Here is a 23,937-nt window from a genome sequence, read left to right on the forward strand (position 1 = left end):
GATTTGCCTGAAAAGGATTATATTACTGATGACTATTTTAACTGCATTGACAAACTGGATTTGGATTCAGATGTGAACGTACTCTGGCCCTCGCGGGCGTCGCTTAATGATTTTTGTGCTGTTACTGTCTCACGAGCTCACAGTAAATCAACCATTGTTGACCCGGCCCCGGCTTTGGACTCAACTCCGACCGAAGAGGCATGGCGGGACTTCAGAGCATTGCGGGCTGCCTGGAAGCCGAATGCTCTAGGCCCCAACGCGTCACATGCAGACACCATGACCTACCTAAGGGCGGTCTCTCTCTTTATCTCGAAGGGTAGGGCTTGACTGCTGCTGACCGTCTGTGCCACAGTCCTAAGCCACCCGAGGATGATGTTACGGATGATGAATCCGATGATGATGTGGACCACTCGCGTGAGTGATACTGATGTTTATGTCTCAATGACGGCTTTGCCTCTTTCTGCTTCACAAGCTCACCTCTGCTCCTTAAAGTCTCGCAGTAGTTCAGTCGTCACTGACCCACTTTTGGATGCCGACCCAACACCGGACCCGACTGCAAATCCGGGCTTGGGTGGCAAGGAACTCGACAATGACAATGCTCCGAGCTCCGATTCTGATTGCTTCGACGATTCATTCATGGATAATGACGATGGAAGCAGCAACGACTCGGACAACTTCGACCTTGACTCAAAGGAAGTTTCTCTCCCTCCTTTGGACCGTTATGCTTTGTTGTATGGCCATAGGTTTGAGCCACCTGATACTGACGATGTTGTGTCTTCCCCAGATCACCAGCATGTAAGAGACCTCATGAACATGAATATCGATTGAGCGCTGAAGATCTACAAGGATTTCACCTAGGGGAAGCCTGGGCGAGCTCCAGTTGGGGAGGAGTCCTGGCCGCACCTCTGTGCTCCAAGGGTGGGTCGGGAGATCTTCCTGGGTGTGGACCCTGGTGGAACCAGAGGTCTTCATTGTGGATTTGACGCGCTATTCGATCTTCATGCCTCTACGGTCTCACCTCATACACCCATCTACACCTGACTTACATCATACACCCACTTACACCCACACACCCGCGGATCATCCTGCTGAGTGCGATGTGCGGTACTGGGTACGGGACATGCTCACTGGGCTGCATTCGCGTGGTACGTTTAGTAAACCCTTTACACTGTCTCTCTCACCTCTCTTGGTGGATTTTTCATGCCATTTGATCACCCTGCTTTTGCGGACTTATACACTGTACACTTTGTATACTCACATACAGACGCGAATCATCCTACTGAGTATGTGTGGTGCTTTGGGTACGGGACATGCTTACTGGGCTGCCTTCGCGTGATATGTTGAATGACTTTCCTGATTGGTTTTGTTTCTGCTTTGTTGACAATAAAGGCCTTTGATTGGCTCATAGATAACGTTGTATCTTAGATCCAAAAGGGCGGTATGTGGAGAACTGTTATGCCTTCTTAAGGTAAAGGTAAAAAATACCGTTATGTATTTTTCCCAATAACCAAAATATGTTTCGTTTTAACTGATTGCTGTACGCTCCGAAGAGTTGTCGTAAAGCCAAAGGGGGGACATGGGGGGCACACCACGTGACACAGGGCACCTGAGAAATATATATTTAATTGTGTCTTTCTTTTGCTTGCTTCAAAAAACTAGATTCACTGCAAAACATGTTGATTCACGACTCGGTCATATCCAACCTTGGGGACATTTTTCCACCATCTTCTAAGGAAGAAAGTTATGGGAATAGTTGTAAGTTAACCTCGAACAGGGGATGATGTAATATGTATCCCTTGATCTTTGTGTGCCTGGTTTCTTATGTTTCACTACCAAATGTTCACATCATAGAACTTTAGTATAGGAATGCATCGCTGGGCCTTGGAAAGCCCAGCTTGTTTGGAATTAGAGCCTGAGAAATATCTTCCTTTTTGTGTCTTCAAAGGCCCTCTCTTGTCTGAGGTCATAATTAGCGCAGCGTTTTTCCTGTTATTTCATGTATATAACAAATTGTATTTTGCGGAGTTTTTAGAGGGTGGCTTGGACTTGCAGGTCTTGTGTGACAAGGCCCTGTGATTTCAAGACATGCTCCACAATATTGTGTTTGCTCGATTTTGTATTAAACCTCATTTTGCTGCTTCAAGGTGCCCCTTCTTGAGTTCCAAAGGGGGGGCCAACCCGTCATCTATATATATATATATATATATATATATATATATATATATATATATATATATATATATATATATACTTGGACAAATATGTATAAATATATGTAAATACAGAATATAGACACTTTATAAGTCTTCAAAATATTATTACACAAATCTAATGTGCTGGCCCAATGGCTTAATGGATAAAGCATCAGACTCCCAAGCTGGGGATTGTGGGTTCAAATCCCATCTGGGTTGAAAAAAAATTTCCCTTACTTTTTAAAGTCTTTCATATCGTCTTGTATAAAGTATTGTATGATGAACAAGTGCATTTTTTTCGTATTTAAAATGTATCTTAGGTAAAATGCCACGGCAAGAAAAGGCCCCTTTATATAAGGGTATGTGCAATGTGGGAAAGTATAGCAAAGAAAGGACATTCCACGCTTGCAGAAAATGCCAAAGAATACAAAATAAGGAGCATTCAAAAAATCTCGTGTGCATGCTGGATTACCCTTGTGTTCTGAGGAGAAACCAAGTAAGGCACTAGAAAAGTTCATCTGAAGGGACGCCCGACATCTGGCCAAAAAATACTGTCCTGTGGATGGCTCTATTAAGACAGAGCGTCCACGGATGGCTAATCGAGCTTACTTTGAGGAGTTTCCAATTGGTGGCGGACGATACGCGAGCAGGGGGGTTTTGGGGAAGATGCCGACTTACCTTCACGCGCGCATGCGTCTTCAACCTGAAAATCAATTCAACCCAAGACGGATGTAAAATGTACAAAAGGAATATTTATTAACGGAACCTGAGAACAAAAAAACGCGCCGGAAGAACTAAACCCCTCTAATGGAGTGCCCCCACACTGACTTCAACGACATGACACGACAAATGGAAAGGATAAATAAAGCAATCGTCGTGTCCGTGTGTGGTGCGGCTTATCTTTCTGGTGGTGTAGCGTCTGTCAGGAATCGTCGGCTTCCGAGCTCGTCGTCCGACCACAGACCCGGCTGGCACAAACCGCTCGGGCATTGGCGCGAGCACCGGCCTCGCTGCATGGTCTGTCCCATGCCACACAGCACTCGCACGCAGGCACCAGGAGCCAGAACACCAGGGGAGGATGATCGTTGGCGCCCCACTGTCTTTCCAACATCCACCGCGAAAGTCCAAACGGAACGAAAAAGCAAGAAGGGAAGAGGTCCAAACGGGAGAGAAGGGGAGAGAGATCCGGGCAGGATGGAATCCAACAACGAGAGGCCCTAAAATGCCAGCGAGCGAGTCGTTTTATCGCTCGTTGCCCGACGTCAGCTCTCTCTCTCTCTCCCAATCAGTGCGTTGCTTCTTTGTGGCCTTTCGCACCTTCCTCACGTCCCGGCGCTTCTCCTCCAATGAGCGCGTCGCTTGTTGGTAGTGCTTTGTGCCCTCCGCACTGATTGGCCGAGTGTCTCACGCCTTTGGTGTTACGTCATCGTGTGGCACGTCATTGTCGGTGGCCAATCAGTGTGGCACGTCCTTCATCTTCCCCACTCTCCAATCAGCGACCTGCTTCCAACCCGCCCCTCCCCCCTGTCAATCACGAGTTCTCATGGGCGTGGCTTTCGGCCTGCCTATTCGATGTTTGCTCACCATGCCAGCGTTGTGTGCAGCCGCTTCCGGTCTGTTCGTCCGTAAGTCATTGTGGCGGCGGGGGGAATTTAATGAATGTGGTACTCTATTGGGCCTAGCTAATGTATGTGATGGGGTGCCATAAGGTACACCGGAATGATCACAGAGGGGACGACACACCGGAGAATTAGCATAAACACTAGAACTACTTAACATGCCCCATTCCTCGTAATGGGGATGAAGATACACCTTAAATCGACAAACCGGGCTAGATATGTCCCTGACTTACGTACATCGAAATGATTCTTCCTCTTCGCGACATCGGAGTACCTACCAAGGCAGATCTACCTAAATCGATATATCCCCCTACCCCACCGACATAACAATACATTTACTTCTTCATGCAGCTGTAAGAATGAAATTGGCGCCCCTTTATATGAACTTTTCCAGAGCATTACTTGGTTTCTCCTCAGAACACAATGATAGTCCCGCATGCACACGAGATTTTTTTGAATGCCCCTTATTTTGTATTGTTTGGCATTTTCTGCAAGCGATGGAATGTCCATTTCTTTCTATACTTTGCCACATGGCACATGCCCTTATATAAAGGGGCCATTTCTATGCCCCTGGCATTTTACCCAATAAATCTGTATAATTGCTGACAGTGTACCATTTACATGAAGACGTGAATGGCTTGGTGTCTTATTCTGTTGGTAATCCACAAATTCCTTTTTGCAGATTATTCCTTTGTGTAGGTGTAAACAGAAGCAACTTAGTACTTTGTGCAGAAAAATTCCAAAGAGTTAAATATACAGTGTTCTCTGTTCCTTCTCTTTTTTTTTTTTTTGTTGTGTACAAAGTCAGGGCTCATATAAGAGCTAACACATAAAACACAAAAACATAAACAGGAACACACATAAAAGGTATAATAAAGGGAGCGGGAGACAAGAGGGGGAGAGAGGGAAGCACAACAACAGTAGAGAACAGAAACATCGGGGAGATCTGTGGAAGGGAGAGGGCTGGGGTGGGGTACACGGGATAAGATGGACACTGCAAGGACTTTCAGGAAAGAAAACGAAATTTGAAGGAGATGGGGTTGGGGTGGATTTATGGGGGTAGAAAAGATCAAGGTTTTGGATGGGGGAAGATAAGAGATGGTGGTGAACAGCTGTTTTGAAGACCTGTAGGGATGAGTGGGATTGAAGAGTGTGCGAGTTCGTTCCAGAGGCGGGGAAAAAGAGGAATGAAAGAGTGAAGTTGAGCAGAGAGTCTTGATTTTGGCAGTTTCACCAGAAGATGGCTGTTTGCAGATCTTGTGTGTCCTGGAGGAATATTTGGGGGACACTGCACAGATAGAGATACCAATGATTCTAAAAGCTTTGGTTTCTACAGAGTGAAGTCGAGCTAGGTGTGAGGCAGGAGCACCAGCCCAGAGGGGAGAGCAGCACTCCATCAAGCTGCAGATGAAAACTTTGTATGTGGTGAGGAGCTCAGAAGTGCCCAGAAAGGACTTTGCACGACGGAAGATGCCCAATCGGCAAATGGCTTTGGAGGCCAGCTTGGAAATGTGGTTTTCCCAGGAAATATCATAGCACATCGTGAGACCCTAGAGCTGGAGTGACAGAACTTATTCGAGAGGATTGTTGAGAAAATAGATGGGAGGGTTGTCCAGACAGTCTTTTTAGAGAGACATAGTGAGCGTGTGAGATTTGTCAGGATTGAAAGACATGTTGCACTTGTTTGACCAGTTTATGATTTTATCCAGGTCTGCAGAGCGTGAAGAGGCTGCTGCCTGCCGATCTGAGGGTTGAGATATGGAGCAGAAGAGGGTGGAGTCATCAGCAAAAAGATAAAGAGGATTCAAAATTCAAAAATCTTGCATTGTCCAGGACAGGATAGTCCAAAGGCAATTTCGAAGGCCTGTGAAGCAGCTTTCACGCAATATGTTGTCACTTATTTGTATAACTTCCTTTCATCAGCAACACAAATGTCACTATCAAATAAGTTTTTCAGCTTCTCCTTTGTTGCTGTTACAACTGTAGTTTAGAGTCTTTGTAGTTTTGATACTTTATTCTCAGTCCCCCTTTGTGAGATCTCCCTGTTTGATGGCATCCATTGTATCAAACTTATGAAGCAGCTTTATGAAGACTAACCGCATCAGCCAGCAGGTACTTACTGGGGTCCTCCCTCTGCAGAAGGAGATTGATGCAAGTGAACGTAGGAAGCACTGACAGGTATAAAATCAAGTGTACTTCAGTCATGTGATCTTCAAACACAGCAAGCAGCTTCCTGAATCTTGCTTGTGATACATGTTCAGATTTGAAATAGCTTTGTAGAGAACTGTATAGTTGCAAGGTTCTAGCGATACACTGCTCGCGTTTTGTCAGCTAAACCATTGAACACTGACATACCTGATAACTTCATGGTAATCACTGTCACAGAAAGCACAAAGTTCCGAAAGAATTTTAGCAAACGTTTGCAATTTTAAATGTTGGATCGCAAAAAGTGCCAAAAACCTCCGGGCTTCTTCTGGAATGCGGACAAACCCGTGAAATCAACTTGTGTGGCTGACAGAGCGTGAGACTGGGGAAAGAAAAAATACCACAACAAAACAAAACATGACTTGGCTTGTCTGTACATTGTCCTTTGTTAAAGTATAAATAACTCACCTTCTTTATTCATTCACGCACGTACTCACCAATTCTGCCTGATTTTTTAATTTTGTCTAAGTTTTGGTGAAGATACGAATACGGATCCAGATACGAGATTTTTATTTATTATTAAGTGATTAATCAGCATTGAGTGATCGGACTAACACAATGTATGGCATGATATTTCAAAAAGTTGTCAACAGATTATGACAAAACTAGGTGGATGAGTTGAATGTGACAAGAACAAGCAAATTGTATTTTGGTTCAGGTCCTGATCCAGATCCGATTGGATCCAGATCAGTGGAATACAAAACAAACTGTTCAGCCTGGCAGAGGTGTGCACTCTATTGAGTGCCATTCTAGTTCGTAATGTTATGAAAAGAGAATACTGACAGTGACACTCAGTCACCGATTGCCATATTAATGTTAATATTTTGTGGCAAGAAGACTGAATAAAATGTATTCAGGCAAACAAAGACAAACTTCAGCAATGAAAACTCCCTCGCTCTCCTAAATCCCACTCCTCCCTCCAGGTCTTCAAAACAGCTGTTCACCACCATCTCATATCTTCCCCCATCCAAAACCTTGATCTTTTCTACCCCCATTAATTCACCTCCTTCAAATTCCGTTTTCTTTGCTGAAAGTCTTTGTAGTGTCCATCTTGTTTATCCCGTGTACCCCACCCCAGCTCTCTCTCTTCCACAGATCTCCTGATGTCCCTGTTCTCCACTGGTGTTTTGCTTCCCTCTCTCCTCTTCCTCTTGTCGCCCACACCCTTTGTTACATGTTCTATCTGTTAGCTCTTACACGAGCGTCGACTTGGTATACAAAGAAAATAATATATATATATATGCTGACCAAAGACTCAATAGCTCAGTGGGCTGTCAACGCGTACGTGATGAGGTCCTTGGGTTTGAGTCCCGGGTTGAGTCAGAATTTTTTCACACTTGCCCCATGCAGGAATTTATTCCTGTTTGTTAAATAAAATATATATATATTGGCTGACAGGATGGCGTAGAGGTATGCACGCTCGCCTCTAAGCTGTCTAGCCTGGGCTCAAATCCCAAGCCTGCTTTCAACTGTCATCAAAGTGTTTTCCAGGCAGGGTGATTCCTCAATGTGTGTGCTGTCGCTCGCATGGACGTTAAACTGGGAATCCCATTTACCAGCATGGGTTGGTGGACGTCAAAGATCCCGTAGTGTCATTCACAAAGAGTAGGCGAGTATCGCCGGCACCATGGACAAAATTCCAAATTCCTGCCCTAACTAGTCGAATGTCAGGCCTGGCAAAGCTGGTTCGTGAAAGACTTGGCCCAAGCTTCCCCTGGCCAACCCCACAAGGTGGGATAATAGTGGTTGTTAAAGAGCAACAACAATAATTATATATATATATATATATATATATATATATATATATATATATATATATATAATTTACCTTTTGGAATTACCCTATAGAATCTTTTAGAATTATCTTTTAGAACACTTTAGAAATATCCTTTAGAATTAAACATTGTGGGTTACAAAGATTTTTGTTCATTTTGATGGACGATTGACGTAAGAACATAAACATAACCAAATATTTAAGCGTCTTACCCGCTTAAACACAAAACTGTCACAAAACCGAAGTCAGATCATCTCACCAGATTGGCTATGGTCTGAATTTTCGCCATCATAGATCGTTCACCTTTCTCAATCAAAAGCTTCTGCAAAAACCACACCTCGCCAGATCGCGTTACTCATAAGTCATAAGCATTGGGAGGGGAAACAAAAAATGATCACGTGATAAATGCTAATCCTCCTGCGTTGCTTCTTCACATCGTTACGTGGAAACAAGTTCCGAGAAGTGTATAGATGCCTCTTCTTCTTCTTTATATAAGCCCAAAAGTGCGGGGTCTTCCAAGCCGCGAAGCTCTATATATACCACGCTGTAAAAACAAGTCAAAAGCTATAATATTAATAACTCGGATTCCCGAAAATTTAAGCTTTATCTCCCATTCCCTGACAAATATTAATACTGTAAAGCTTTGCTGACACAAAGATCTGAGTGGCACAACGGTAGAGGATATTCGGAGGATCGAAACAGCCGGGGTGTATTCTGATTCACTGAACTGAAAATATATAGAACGATCATTGCCATTCACAACACATAGACCGCGGTGAAGCTACCGGCCGCCATCTTGGTTGGCATTCGATGCTGGGCAAACGTGCTTTTCCGTCATGCATTTGTACGTAATTCAGAACATAAAGCGATCGTGTTTTTTCACCTTTTGTGCGATCGTTTTTTCAGTAGTAAACTTATTCGGTAGTTACCATAACATTTTCCTTTACCGTACCCCTTCTTTTCACCACAAGAGAATTACAAACAAGACGATGAAACAGGTGCCTGAAGTCACTGGCGGATCCAGGGCGAGGAGGTACAAGGGGGGAGGGGGGAAGGTGCAAGGGGGGAGGGGGGGAGGTGCAAGGGGGGAGGGGGGAGGTGCAAGGGGGAGGGGGGGGAGGTGCAAGGGGGGAGGGGGGGAGGTGCAAGGGGGGAGGGGGGGAGGTGCAAGGGGGGAGGGGGGGAGGTGCAAGGGGGGGAGGGGGGGAGGTGCAAGGGGGGAGGGGGGGAGGTGCAAGGGGGGAGGGGGGGAGGTGCAGGGTGGGAGGGGGGAAGGTGCAAGGGGGGAGGGGGGGAGGTGCAAGGGGGGAGGGGGGAGTGCAAGGGGGGAGGGGGGGAGGTGCAAGGGGGGAGGGGGGGAGGTGCAGGGTGGGAGGGGGGGAGGTGCAAGGGGGGAGGGGGGGAAGGGCAAGGGGGGGAGCGGGGAGTGGTGCAAGGGGGGAGGGGGGGAGGTGCAGGGTGTTCCGCACTCCCTCCCCCCTTCGGATTTTCGACGATAAATTATAAGCTTTGAATATTCTGGAACGGCCCTCGTGCCCACATTATTTTGAACAGGAACGTTCCAGGCAGCTTACCAACGCTCAGAGGTTTAAAATAACTTTTGCTTTATTATAAAACACTTCAAGTGCGACGGTAAAAAAAACATGATTTCGTCACATAAATTCAGCGTCCAAAAGGGAATCATCCATCCAGATCACGACGTGGAGATGACGCAACAATGAGTGGAGCATGAATCGAATATGTGACGCGGTAAACATGGGCGGAGCATGAATCGAACATGTGACGCGGGTAAACATGGGCGGAGCATGAATCGAACATGTGACGGGGTAAACAGGGGCGGAGCATGAATTGAATATGTGACGAGGCAAACATGGGCGGAGCACAAATTGAATATGTGTCGAGCCAAACATGGGCGGAGCATGAATTGAATATGTGATGAGGCAAACATGGCGGAGCATGAATTGAATATGTGATGAGGCAAACGAGTGGAGCATGAATTGAATATGTGATGAGGCAAACATGGGCGGAGCATGAATTGAATATGTGATGAGGCAAACATGGGCGGGGCATGAATTGAATATGTGATGAGGCAAACATGGGGTGGAGCATGAATTGAATATGTGATGAGGCAAACATGAGCGGAGCATCAATTGAATATGTGATGAGGCAAACATGGGCGGAGCATGAATTGAATATGTGATGAGGCAAACATGGGCGGAGCATTTATTGAATATGTGATGAGGCAAACATGAGTGGAGCATGAATTGAATATGTGATGAGGTAAACATGGGTGGAGCATGAATTTAATATGTGATGAGGCAAACGAGTGGAGCATGAATTTAATATGTGATGAGGCAAACATGGGCTGAGCATGAATTGAATATGTGATGAGGCAAACATGGGCGGGGCATGAATTGAATATGTGATGAGGCAAACATGGGGTGGAGCATGAATTGAATATGTGATGAGGCAAACATGAGCGGAGCATGAATTGAATATGTGATGAGGCAAACATGGGCGGAGCATGAATTGAATATGTGATGAGGCAAACATGGGCGGAGCATTTATTGAATATGTGATGAGGCAAACATGAGTGGAGCATGAATTGAATATGTGATGAGGTAAACATGGGTGGAGCATGAATTTAATATGTTATGAGGTAAACATGGGTGGAGCATGAATTGAATATGTGATGAGGCAAACATGGGTGGAGCATGAATTGAATATGTGATGAGGCAAACATTGGCGGAGCATGAATTTAATATGTGATGAGGCAAACATGGGTGGGGCATGAATTGAATATGTGATGAGGCAAACATGGGCGGAGCATGAATTGAATATGTGATGAGGCAAACATGGGCGGAGCATGAATTGAATAGGTGATGAGGCAAACATGGGTGGAGCATGAATTGAATATGTGATGAGGCAAACATGGGCGGAGCATGAATTGAATATGTGATGAGGCAAACATGGGCGGAGCATGAATTTTATATGTGATGAGGCAAACATGGTCGGAGCATGAATTGAATATGTGACGTGGCAAACATGGGCGGAGCATGAATTGATTATGTGATGAGCAAACATGGGCGGAGCATGAATTGAATATGTGACGAGCCAAACATGGGCGGAGCATGAATTGAATATGTGATGAGCCAAACATGGGCGGAGCATGAATTGAATATGTGACGAGGCAAACATGGGCGGAGCATGAATTGAATATGTGATGAGCCAAACATGGGTGGAGCATGAATTTAATATGTAATGAGGCAAACATGAGTGGAGCACGAATTGAATATGTGATGAGCCAAACATGGGCGGAGCATGAATTGAATATGTGACGAGGTAAACATGGGCGGAGCATGAATTGAATGTGTGATGAGGCAAACATGGGCGGAGCATGAATTGAATATGTGATGAGGCAAACATGGGCGGGGCATGAATTGAATATGTGATGAGGCAAACATGGGCGGAGCATGAATTGAATATGTGATGAGCCAAACATGGGCGGAGCATGAATTGAATATGTGATGAGGCAAACATGGGCGGAGCATGAATTGAATATGTGATGAGGCAAACATGGGCGGAGCATGAATTGAATATGTGACGAGGCAAACATGGGCGGAGCATGAATTGAATATGTGATGAGGCAAACATGGGAGGAGCATTAATTTTTTTTTTTTTTTTTTTTGTATACTGAATCGAGGCTCGTGAAAGAGCTAACATTTATTTCACAAACAAATCAACCAGACAAACAAAATATATAAAAAGAGGGAGCGGAAGACAAGATGGGGAGAGAAGGGGAAGCACACAAACACAACATTTGAGAGCAGGGAGAAGTGTGGGAGGGAGAGGGCTTGGGGGGAGGACGCATGGAAAGGGGGGGGGGGGGGGGGGAGGTATAAAACACAAGGGGACCAAGGACTTCCAGGACAGAAGTTGGTATTTAAAAAAAAAGAGTGTTGGATTTTGGGTGAAATTAGCGGGGGTAGAAAAGATCAAGGTTTTGGATGGGGGAAGATAAGACCTGGAGGGTGGAGTGGGATTGAAGAGAGTGAGGGAGTTTGTTCCAGAGGCGGGAGAAAAGAGGAATGAAGGAGTGAAGGTGAGCAGACAGTCTTGATTTTGGCAGTTTAACCATAAGAGGGTTGCAGGCAGATCTTGTGCGACCTGTAGGAATATTTGGGGGACAGAGCCCAGAGAGAGCTGGGGGGGGGGGGGGCAAGGCCAGAGAGGAGTCGGTAGAAGACGGAAAGACCACCAACCTGCCTGCGGTGAGTGAGTGAAAGGCCCTTGGAGTTAGCTTCATCGCGGGAGATTCCAATGATTCTGAATGCTTTGTTTTCAACAGCGTGAAGACGAGCTAGGTGTGAGGCAGGAGCACCAGCCCAGAGGGGAGAGCAGTATTCCATGGAGCTGCGGATGAAAGCCTTGTACGTGGTGAGGAGCTCAGGTGTGCCAAGGAAGGACTTCGCACGACGGAGGATGCCCAGTCGGCGACTGGCTTTGGAGGCCAGATTTGAAATGTGGTTTTCCCAGGAAAGATCATGGCAGATAGTGAGACCCAAAAGTTTGAGTGACAGAACTTCTTGGAGAGGATTATTCAGAAAGTAGATGGGAGGGTTGTCCAGTCGGTCTTTTCGGAGAGACATTGTAAGAGTGTGAGATTTGTCAGGATTGAAAGACATGTTCCACTTGTTTGCCCAGTCTGTGATTTTGTCCAGGTCTGCAGAGAGTGAGGAGGCTGCAGACTGTCGATCTGAGGGATGAAGAATGGAGTGACAGAGAGTAGAGTCATCAGCAAAGAGATAGAGAGGATTTTCAAGAGAGTCGGGGAGATCATTGATGAAGACCAGAAAAAGCACAGGGCCCAGAACACTGCCTTGGGGAACTCCAGCCTGAACAGGAAGAGGAGATGAGAGAAACCCATTCAGTGCCACACGTTGACTACGACTAGAGAGGAAGTCTGCCAGCCATGCGTGGAGATTTCCATGGATACCAAAGGAGGAGAGTTTGGTGAGCAGGGCGGGGTGCCAGACCGTATCGAAGGCACGTGATATGTCAAGGGAGACAGCTCGAATTTCCTGTTTGGCATTGAGGACCTCCATCCATTGCTGAGAAAGCAGAAGCAGCATGTCCAGAGTAGAGTGACCAGGTCTGAAACCAAATTGATGATCAGAGATCAAGCCATTGGAGAAGAGGAAAGATTTCATATCTGAAGCAATGATGGATTCCATGACTTTACTGATAATTGAGAGAAGGCTGATTGGTCTGTAGTTGCTAGGATCTGTTTTTGCATCTTTTTTGTGCAAAGCGGTGATGTTGGCAGATTTCCAAGCAGATGGCAGATGACCTTGAGCAAAAGAGAGTGTGAAGAGAACAGAGAGAGGGAGTGAAAGAGCGGAAGAACAAGATTTTAGGACCCGTGGGCTGATGCCGTCAGGTCCAGTTGCAGAATCAGAGTCGAGGGTTGACAGAAACTTTTCCACCTTGTCAGGAGGAAAGGACACAGAGTCCAGGAGCAGTTGGGTACGACTGGGTACGGTGGGTACAGAGTGGGATGGGTTTGGGACACAAGATTTCGAGGCAAGCACAGAGTTGAGGCATTCAGCTTTTTCACGCGTGGAGTCAGCCGTGTGGCCGTTTGAGGTGAGGGAGGGGATGGAGGGGGAACAAACACCAGAAACAGATTTGACCAGACGCCACCAGGATTTGGAAGAGGGAGACAGATAAGAGAGTTCTGTCCTGAGAACGGATAGATATTGTTTCCTGGCTCTCTTGAGGGTGGACACACACTTGTTTCGGGCTTTGTGAAAGGAAATGAGATTTCCTTCCGTTGGATTTGCTTTCCAGGAGACGAAAGCAAGTTGTTTCTGGGCAATAGCCTCACCACAAGATTCCGTGTACCATGGACGGGAGGAAGAGTATGACAACTGAAGACGAGATGGGATAAATCTGTGCATGAGAGAGAGCAGTTTACTTTGGAAGAATTCCCAGGATGAGTTGATGTCAGAGGCGGTAGAGATGGGAGACCAGTCCAGATGATTGATGGCTGCTTGAAGACCATGCCAGTTGGCCTGAGTGAAATGCCAGACTCGTCGACGCTGAGGGAGTGGGGGAGTTGGGAGAGTTTGTTCCAGAGGTGGGAGAAAAGAGGAATGAAAGAATGAAGGTGAGCAGAAAGTCTTGATTTTGGCAGTTTAACCATAAGAGGGTTGCTGGCAGATCTTGTGCGACCTGTAGGAATATTTGGGGGACAGAGCACAAAGAGAGCTCGGGGACCAAGGCCGGAGAGGAGTCGGTAGAAGACAGAAAGACCACCAACCTGCCTGCGGTGAGTGAGTGAAAGGCGCTCGGAGTTAGCTTCATCGCAGGAGATTCCAATGATTCTGAAAGCTTTGGTTTCAACAGCGTGAAGCCGAGCTATGTGTGAGGCAGGAGCACTGGGCCAGAGGTTTAGCCAGTATGGACAGACGGACGGACAACCCGAAAACATAATGTCTCCGGCGACTTCATAGGCGGCGGCATAAAAAAATTCCACTTTGACATTATGGGCTATTATGTGCAGATCAGTGACAAAAAATCTCAATTTAATCCATTTCAAATTCAGGCTGTAACAACAAAATGTCAAACAAGTACAGATACATTCAAAGCACACCGCCCACATGCCAAATAAATAAATAAATAACATATCAGCCAGCCTGCAACATTGCTGGAGTTGTTGGTTCCAGGGTTGACTTGTTGCGGTTCCAGCTTTGAGTTATATCTTGCAGTTCCAGGTTTGAGTTGTTGTGGTTCCAAGTTTGTGTTATTGTGGTTCCAGGTTTGAGTTGTTGTGGTTCCAGGTTTGAGTTATTGTGAGTTCTAGGTTTAAGTTGTTGTTCCAGATTGTAGTTGTTGTGGTTCCAGGTTTGCGTTATTGTGAGTTATAGGTTTGAGTTGTGTTTCCAGGTTTGAGTTATTGTGGTTCCAGGTTTGAGTTGTTGTGGTTCCAGGTTAAAGTTGATGTGCTTTCCAGGTTTGAGTTATTGTGCTTCCAGGTTTTAGTTATTGTTGTTCCAGGTTTTAGTTATTGTGATTCCAGGTTTTAATTATTGTGGTTTCATGTTCGGGTTGTTCTACATTGCAGGTTTGAGTTATTGGGGTTCCAGGTTTGAGTTATTGGGGTTCCAGGTTTGAGTTATTGGGGTTCCAGGTTTTAGTTATTGGGGTTCCAGGTTTTAGTTATTGGGGTTCCAGGTTTTAGTTATTGTGGTTGCTGGTTTGAGTTGTTGTGGTTCCAGGTTTGGGTTATTGCGAGTTCTAGGTTTGAGTTGTTGTGGTTCCAGATTTTAGTTGTTGTTCCATGTTTGAGTTGTTGTGGTTCGAGGTTTGAGTTGTGGTTCCAGGTTTGAGCTATTGCGAGTTCTAGGTTTGAGTTGTGGTTACAGGTTTGAGTTGTTGTGGTTCCAGGTTTGAGTTATTGTGGTTCCAGGTTTGAGTTATTGTGGTATCAGGTTTGAGTTATTGTGGTTCCAGGTTTGAGTTATTGTGGTTCCAGGTTTGAGTTATTGTGCTTCCAGTTTTGAGTTATTGTGGTTGCAAGTTTGCATTATTGGAGTTGCAGGTTTGAGTTGTTGTGGTTCCAGATTTGAGTTGTTGTGGTTCCAGGTTTGAGTTATTGTGGTTCCAGGTTTGAGTTATTGTGGTTCCAGGTTTGAGTTATTGTGGTTCCAGGTTTGAGTTATTGTGCTTCCAGTTTTGAGTTATTGTGGTTGCAAGTTTGCATTATTGGAGTTGCAGGTTTGAGTTGTTGTGGTTCCAGATTTGAGTTGTTGTGGTTCCAGGTTTGAGTTATTGTGGTTCCAGGTTTGAGTTGATATGCATTCCAGGTTTGAGTTGATATGCATTCCAGGTTTGAGTTGATATGCATTCCATGTTTGAGTTGACATGCATTCCAGGTTTGAGTTGATATGCATTCCATGTTTGAGTTGATATGCATTCCAGGTTTGAGTTGATATGCATTCCAGGATTGAGTTGATATGCATTCCATGTTTGAGTTGACATGCATTCCAGGTTTGAGTTGATATGCATTCCAGGTTTGAGTTGATATGCATTCCAGGTTTGAGTTGATATGCATTCCATGTTTGAGTTGATATGCATTCCATGTTTGAGTTGATATGCATTCCATTTTTGAGTTGATATGCATTCCATGTTTGAGTTGATATGCATTCCATGTTTGAGTTGATATGCATTCCATGTTTGAGTTGATATGCATTCCATGTTTGAGTTGATATGCATTCCATTTTTGAGTTGATATGCATTCCATGTTTGAGTTGATATGCATTCCAGGTTTGAGTTGATATGCATTCCAGGTTTGAGTTGATATGCATTCCAGGTTTGAGTTGATATGCATTCCATGTTTGAGTTGACATGCATTCCATGTTTGAGTTGACATGCATTACAGGTTTGAGTTGACATGCATTCCATGTTTGAGTTGATATGCATTCCATGTTTGAGTTGATATGCATTCCATGTTTGAGTTGATATGCATTCCATTTTTGAGTTGATATGCATTCCATTTTTGAGTTGATATGCATTCCAGGTTTGAGTTGATATGCATTTCATGTTTGAGTTGATATGCATTCCATGTTTGAGTTGATATGCATTCCATGTTTGAGTTGATATGCATTCCATTTTTGAGTTGATATGTATTCCATGTTTGAGTTGATATGCATTCCAAGTTTGAGTTGATATGCATTCCATGTTTGAGTTGACATGCATTCCAGGTTTGAGTTGATATGCATTCCATGTTTGAGTTGATATGCATTCCAGGTTTGAGTTGATATGCATTCCATGTTTGAGTTGACATGCATTCCAGGTTTGAGTTGACATGCATTCCAGGTTTGAGTTGATATGCATTCCAGGTTTGAGTTGATATGCATTCCATTTTTGAGTTGATATGCATTCCATGTTTGAGTTGATATGCATTCCAGGTTTGAGCTGATATGCATTCCATGTTTGAGTTGACATGCATTCCAGGTTTGAGTTGATATGCATTCCAGGTTTGAGTTGATATGCATTCCATGTTTGAGTTGATATGCATTCCATGTTTGAGTTGACATGCATTCCAGGTTTGAGTTGATATGCATTCCAGGTTTGAGTTGATATGCATTCCAGGTTTGAGTTGATATGCATTCCATGTTTGAGTTGATATGCATTCCATGTTTGAGTTGATATGCATTCCATGTTTGAGTTGACATGCATTCCAGGTTTGAGTTGATATGCATTCCAGGTTTGAGTTGATATGCATTCCAGGTTTGAGTTGATATGCATTCCAGGTTTGAGTTGATATGCATTCCATGTTTGAGTTGACATGCATTCCAGGTTTGAGTTGATATGCATTCCAGGTTTGAGTTGATATGCATTCCAGGTTTGAGTTGATATGCATTCCATGTTTGAGTTGATATGCATTCCATGTTTGAGTTGACATGCATTCCAGGTTTGAGTTGATATGCATTCCAGGTTTGAGTTGATATGCATTCCAGGTTTGAGTTGATATGCATTCCAGGTTTGAGTTGATATGCATTCCATGTTTGAGTTGATATGCATTCCAGGTTTGAGTTGACATGCATTCCAGGTTTGAGTTGGCATGCATTCCAGGTTTGAGTTGATATGCATTCCAGGTTTGAGTTGAATGCATTCCATGTTTGAGTTGATATGCATTCCATGTTTGAGTTGATATGCATTCCAGGTTTGAGTTGATATGCATTCCAGGTTTGAGTTGATATGCATTCCAGGTTTGAGTTGATATGCATTCCATGTTTGAGTTGATATGCATTCCAGGTTCGAGTTGATATGCATTCCAGGTTCGAGTTGATATGCATTCCATGTTTGAGTTGATATGCATTCCATGTTTGAGTTGATATGCATTCCAGGTTTGAGTTGATATGCATTCCATGTTTGAGTTGATATGTATTCCATGTTTGAGTTGATATGCATTCCAGGTTTGAGTTGATATGCATTCCATGTTTGAGTTGATATGCATTCCATGTTTGAGTTGATATGCATTCCATGTTTGAGTTGATATGCATTCCATGTTTGAGTTGATATGCATTCCAGGTTTGAGTTGATATGCATTCCATGTTTGAGTTGATATGCATTCCAGGTTTGAGTTGATATGCATTCCAGGTTTGAGTTGATATGCATTCCATGTTTGAGTTGATATGCATTCCAGGTTTGAGTTGATATGCATTCCAGGTTTGAGTTGATATGCATTCCATGTTTGAGTTGATATGCATTCCATGTTTGAGTTGACATGCATTCCAGGTTTGAGTTGATATGCATTCCAGGTTTGAGTTGATATGCATTCCAGGTTTGAGTTGTTGTGATTGCAGGTTTGAATTGTTGTGGTTGCAGGTTTGAGTTGTTGTGGTTCCAGATTTAGTTATTGTGGTTCCTGGTTTTAGTTATTGTGGTTGCATGTTTGAGTTGTTGTGGTTCCAGGTTTGAGTTATTGTGGTTCCAGGTTTGAGTTGCTGTGCATTCCAGGTTTTAGTTATTGTGGTTCCGGGTTTGAGTTATTGTGGTTCCAGGTTTGAGTTGTGATTCCAGGTTTGATTTGTTGTGGTTCCATGTTTGAGTTGTTGTGGTTCCATGTTTGAGTTGTTGTGGTTCCATGTTTGAGTTGCTATGCATTCCAGGTTTTAGTTATTGTGGTTCCGGGTTTTAGTTATTGTGGTTCCAGGTTTGAGTTGTGGTTCCAGGTTTGAGTTGTTGTGGTTCCAGGTTTGAGTTATTGTGGTTCCAGGTTTTAGTTATTGTGGTTCCAGGTTTGAGTTATTGTGGTTCCAGGTTTGAGTTGTGGTTCCAGGTTTGAGTTGTGGTTCCAGGTTTGAGTTGTTGTGGTTCCAGGTTTGTTGTTGTGGTTCCAGGTTTGAGTTGTTGTGGTTCCAGGTTTGAGTTGCTGTGGTTCCAGGTTTTAGTTATTGTGGTTCCAGTTTTGAGTTATTGTGGTTCCAGGTTTTAATTATTGTGGTTCCAGGTTTGAGTTGCTGTGGTTCCAGGCTTGAGTTGTGGTTCGAGGTTTGAGTTGTTGTGGTTCGAGGTTTGAGTTGTTGTGGTTCGAGGTTTGAGTTGTTGTGGTTCGAGGTTTGAGTTATTGTGGTTCCAGGTTTGAGTTGTGGTTCCAGGTTTGAGTTGTTGTGGTTCCAGGTTTGAATTCAACTTCTTGATTGACGTTGCAAGTTCGCACGGTCTATCGGTGTCGGTTGTGACATGAATTAACGAACTTCTTTGTTTTGTTTCTCTTTGTTTTATGTTGAATCCAAGCAGCACTTCGTCATGACTCATGAGACATAATTTGAGGATTAAAGTGCCGAACGGAATAATTATTGTGAGTTGAGTGGTTGTTTGTATTTTCTACGTCATTGGGGATATGAAAGTGTTATATTAACGCCAAGCTCGATCCCCAGCACCACTAAACAGGGTGTTTGCGCTCTTTTCAGGACCTGCTGTCACATCTCCCTCGACCATGGCAGCAGTAAAAATCGAAACCAAGGTACGTTCGCCATGACTTTTTGTTCGCTGCTCGGATCGGCAATCAATATCGTGATGGCGATGTGCTGTTTAATCACCATAATAATTACATTGTTCAAGTACAAGGCTACCTCCCATCACAGGTCGATAACACCTGCCTGTATTGTTTATGTTGCTTACTTCATGCTCCATATCAAAGGTGCGCTTCATTTATATTTCATGGAGGGCCTATCTTTCATATATACGGGTATGAATACAAGGTGTATCAATGGTTGGCAAGCACAGGTAGCCATCCCGCAAATAATACAATCTACAACACATTATTAATCCCCTCCCGCTTTTACCGGAGGGGACTATTGGTTCTCAGTCTGTCTGTCCATCCGTCCCACCTGTGATTTTTCCCACCTGTGATTTTCCATGAAGCTGGTACCCATTTTGCCTATCTCCAAAGGATGACAGACCTCGTCAACCCAGAACCCATCTAGTGTTACTCCAGACCCTAAGATCTTCAGCCGGCCACCTTAAATGTTAAGCCAACACCTGGCTTTACAACACATTAACTCAATGGGCTTGACTTGCCAGATAAAAATAATTAAATAAATCCTTTTAACAAGCAAGTATGACGAGTAAGATATTTAGATGCATTCCTTCATGGAAGACCTACCTGATCATTGCACATGAAAGGTGTTGTATAGACATATGCCAAGTGACTCGATTTACTAAGATGTTTTGGCTCTCAGTGGGGTGCACATGAGAACATTATTAATGGTGTATCAAGGTATCTCACTATAATTCACCAAATGTCCGTCCGTCCGTCTGTCTGTCCGTTCCCAGGTACCGCAAAAACGGCTCAACCGATCGCAACAATATTTTCGGTGGGTATTGCTGGGACTCCCGGGAGTAAAATAGGCTATATTGTTTTTCCAATTTTTCCAGTTTTTCCAAACACGATGGAATAATATTTACCGATATGAACAGTGATGTGGCTTTTGTTCAATTTCTACAAATACTGTTTAGATTTTGATGAGAATTACGAACCTGCCACGAATGCGGAAGTGGACAGATGACGGCAATGCGCGGGTTTGATAATATCCCAATACAACCGTCATTCAATCGTAATGTTAAATCGTGAAACGTTAATTATGTTAATCGTTTTGTTAAAGCATCAATTGATGATTGGAATTGAGTGAATACAATTACGATTTTGAATTCGTAATTGTATTCACCCAACCGTACGGAACTTCACATCAGGATTTAAATATTTGTTTATGTCACGAATGTTGTTGAAAGTTTGTCTTTTATATTAGGCCGGAAAAAATATATTGCTGGTCTCTGGTCAGACCAAAGTTCCAGAATTGATGCGGCGATGCGGTTTTTTTTTTTTCTTTTCTTTTTGAAAAGCATGGATTGCACATATAGAGGTGTTGTTTGTGTCCTCACGCCTTGCGGTCCTCCTCATCTGCCGTGGCGCCGTCCAGAGAGAAATTAAAGACAGCCAATGGGACTGGTACTGGGAGGCCTTTTTGTAAATAACGAACACAAGCTTAATGAGTTATTTTAAAATGTATTTATTTTGAAAATCATTAAGTTCTTCAAGCATATTGTTACGCAACCGTGATTAACACCACAGTTACGAATGGCCGATTACGAGACTTTAACTCCCGAGGCGAAAACTCAATGGCGGATTCAAGCTCAACACAAAGTTAAACGCGCGGGAGGCCAGACGCAACGAGCTCCGCCGCCTTATCTATTAAAATGAAACACCCAGGAAAACTGCGTTCAGATATATACAGAAAATAATGTAAGGATTTATTATTTACAAGTAAAGACAGTGAAAAAGCCCGCGCCAGTAATACTAATTAATCGAATAAGCCTAAATTGGGATCCCACACACAACAGATAGCAAACACGATACGAGGGAGGTGAATACGAAAATAACACGTCTTTTTAGTTATGCACAGTGTATTCGCGGGTACGGCCTTATCTCGTCCTTGTCGTCTTGGTGACCGCCGTCCAACACCCGGCTCCTTTCGGCCCCGATGTACCCACGAGGCCTCGCTCCAAGTTCCACAAGGCCTCGCTCCAAGCACCACGCGTCCAACGCGTGGCCAGCGGCTCCACACGAGGTCGATCTCCACAAGGTCCGTGCACCAAAGGTTCAACGTAAGCTGCACAAAGCAAGCGAACTCCACTTGACTCTACTCTCTTTTGGGAGTACTGGCAGCCAAGCGCAACTGTTCAGTGCCAACTGCCAACGAACTCCTGCTCCAACGAACTGCTCCGAACTGCGTGTGCTGCCGTGTGTGTTCGTGTCTTCCTCAAAATGGCGTCCGACCGTCGCATATATCTCTCCCCGATGACCTCCCATTGGCGCACTCCTCAGCCAATCATAGCCTCCCAACGCGCCTGCTCGCCCAGGTCACGCCCTCTGCGGCATCGCTCCACCCCCGCGGTCCTGGTGGCATAACCCGTGTCAGGCGAGGTTTGTAGGCCTTGGAGGTGTAACCGGTGGCGGCCAATTGTGGCGGTGTTTTTGGCCTGGTTTCCTGTCATGTGTTCCGAAGTCAGTGTCAGGGAAAGGAATTATTTAATGTTGCGCTAAGGAACTAACTAATGTTTATGTGGTTTGCAGTGCCATAATGGACAAAGGTTTGACTACTAGGTGAAACTCACAGGGGCGTTACCTTTAATCCCTCACTATTTACCACTCGAACCTCCAGGTAGATCCACAATCATACATCTTACCCCGACAAACGCCTAAACATCAAGAACTTATTACATGTGGTGTCCCTGTCACGACAGCCGAATACCTACCTATTCAGATCTACCTAGCTCTAGATGTTGCTCTACCAAATTCATAACACAGCCCCCCCCCCTGGAACCGTAGCTCCTGCAAGGTTCACCGCAGGCACTACCATTCCAGCCTTAACACTTAGTCACACACTTAATTAACCTATGAAATAAATCAGGAAGGGCTGTGGGAAGTGAGTCGGACTACCTACCTACACTTCCTTAACATGCTAAACCCCTTAACCATCATGCAAGTATGTACATTTTCTTCCTTGTTCCTGTGGAGGGAGGAACAAACAACACACCAAAACTCCTACCTTATCCACAAACTTAACCATCTTACCAAAAACTCAAAACTCTAACCTTTGTACATACCCCGGTCTACAGACCGCGTCCCCCGGTGGATGCCACAAGACACAACCTTACCTGCGGGGCCATCCCCAATGCCTCCCCCCTAAATTTCCACGGGCCCTGTCCAGATGTTACAGGTGAGTGACACAGCTCGGTGGATTTCGCCCACATTCATGCAACACAGACCCCTTAACCACTCATTCTCATTCCACAGGTCATCAAGGCATTTCAAAAATCAATAAGGTTCTTTTCAATACACCCCCCTGCAGGACCATGGCATTGATGTCATTCACGTATGTGTGCATTCCTCAACTAGGCAGCGGGGAGGTCCCTCACAAAAAGATGGTGGGGGCGCATCAGGCTGTGGTGCCCGCAGTCCCAAAAACAAGTCAACCGACTTACAAGTTCATTGCCCCCCCCCCCCCTTTACCTCTTGGCCCCGTGACAGCCCAACAGCCCCTTTCCGCCGTTACCTCGCCGGTGAGGGTCTCCACACACACCAGGCTCCTTTGCCTCCTGCTTTCGCGCAGCAACACGGGTCACCGGGGGACTTCCTCACCCCGCGGCGCCCAACCAGACCCTCCACCGACGAGCTCCAATTTCCAGTTACCACCGGCTGCCAGGGGTAATTGCCGCAGAGGGGGGGCCCGCAGGCATCGCTCCTCAGAGCTTGCTCTGTACCTGCGGACACACACACCTTCCCCACCCACAAGACCCCAAAACACACTTCCTCCCCCCACTGCCATTCAATTCTCCACACAACTCAGCACAATTCAGTACAATTCCATAGATGGTGTAAAAGGTGTTACAAGGCTTGCCATGGCCTGCCACATGTGAAATCCCCCAGTTCACATTTAAACCATTACACATTTCCAAAAGCACATTTCCAAAAGCACAAGTATCACCCCTCATTATCTCCAATAAATCATCACTCACTCTCCAGGTTCCATTCTCACAACCACATCAAAACACAGAACCACAACACAAAAACATACGCCACCCACAAGACACTGTGGCTCCCATTCCATCCCCTCACCGGCCATGTCATCACTCTCACCCGCCTCCCAACTCCAATTTACATGTCCCCAATTTCCAAAGCAAGTCCTGAAGCCTGGGACAGTACTCCTCAAAACACTCACCTCAAGTGCAGGTAGTTGCAGGTTGGTCGGGTTCAAAGTGCAATCCACCCATACAATTCCCAAAATTTCACATTGGGCCTACCAAATACTTCCAAATTTCTCTTTTGTCCCCACTACACTGGCAGGTATGTGGATCCGCATCCAACGGTGATCATCACTACACAACTACCTGTGGCCACGACAGCTCTGCACCTCTACCGTGCAAGGGTCACCGGGACAAGGTGAGCAGTCAAAACGCCAACATGGCCCATGAGTGTCCATAAGGGTGCGACCCACCATCCATCCTTCGGCCCCCCTGCGAGGAACACAGCTGCTGCAGCCCCAGCTGGCCAATGTGGTGAGCACTTGCTGCC

General features: G+C 45.0%; 2 protein-coding genes across 2 annotated transcripts in view; both read right to left on the reverse strand.

Annotated features, from left to right (window-relative positions):
* Positions 1–8,295, reverse strand: part of LOC137432513 (thioredoxin) — a 62,961-nt gene extending 54,666 nt beyond the window's left edge. Inside the window, exon 1 of the mRNA XM_078781873.1 lies at positions 8,050–8,295. Coding sequence (XP_078637999.1) covers positions 8,050–8,082 — 33 coding nt within the window. The 5' untranslated portion in view covers positions 8,083–8,295. The remainder of the gene's footprint in view (positions 1–8,049) is intronic.
* LOC137419324 (thioredoxin-like) overlaps positions 1–23,937 on the reverse strand; it is a 274,666-nt gene that overhangs the window by 61,255 nt on the left and 189,474 nt on the right. The gene's annotated exons all lie outside the window — the stretch shown is intronic.

Source organism: Myxine glutinosa, chromosome 1 (genome assembly GCF_964187855.1).
Source record: "Myxine glutinosa chromosome 1, kmMyxGlut1.1, whole genome shotgun sequence".
Taxonomy (NCBI): Eukaryota; Metazoa; Chordata; class Myxini; order Myxiniformes; family Myxinidae; genus Myxine; species Myxine glutinosa.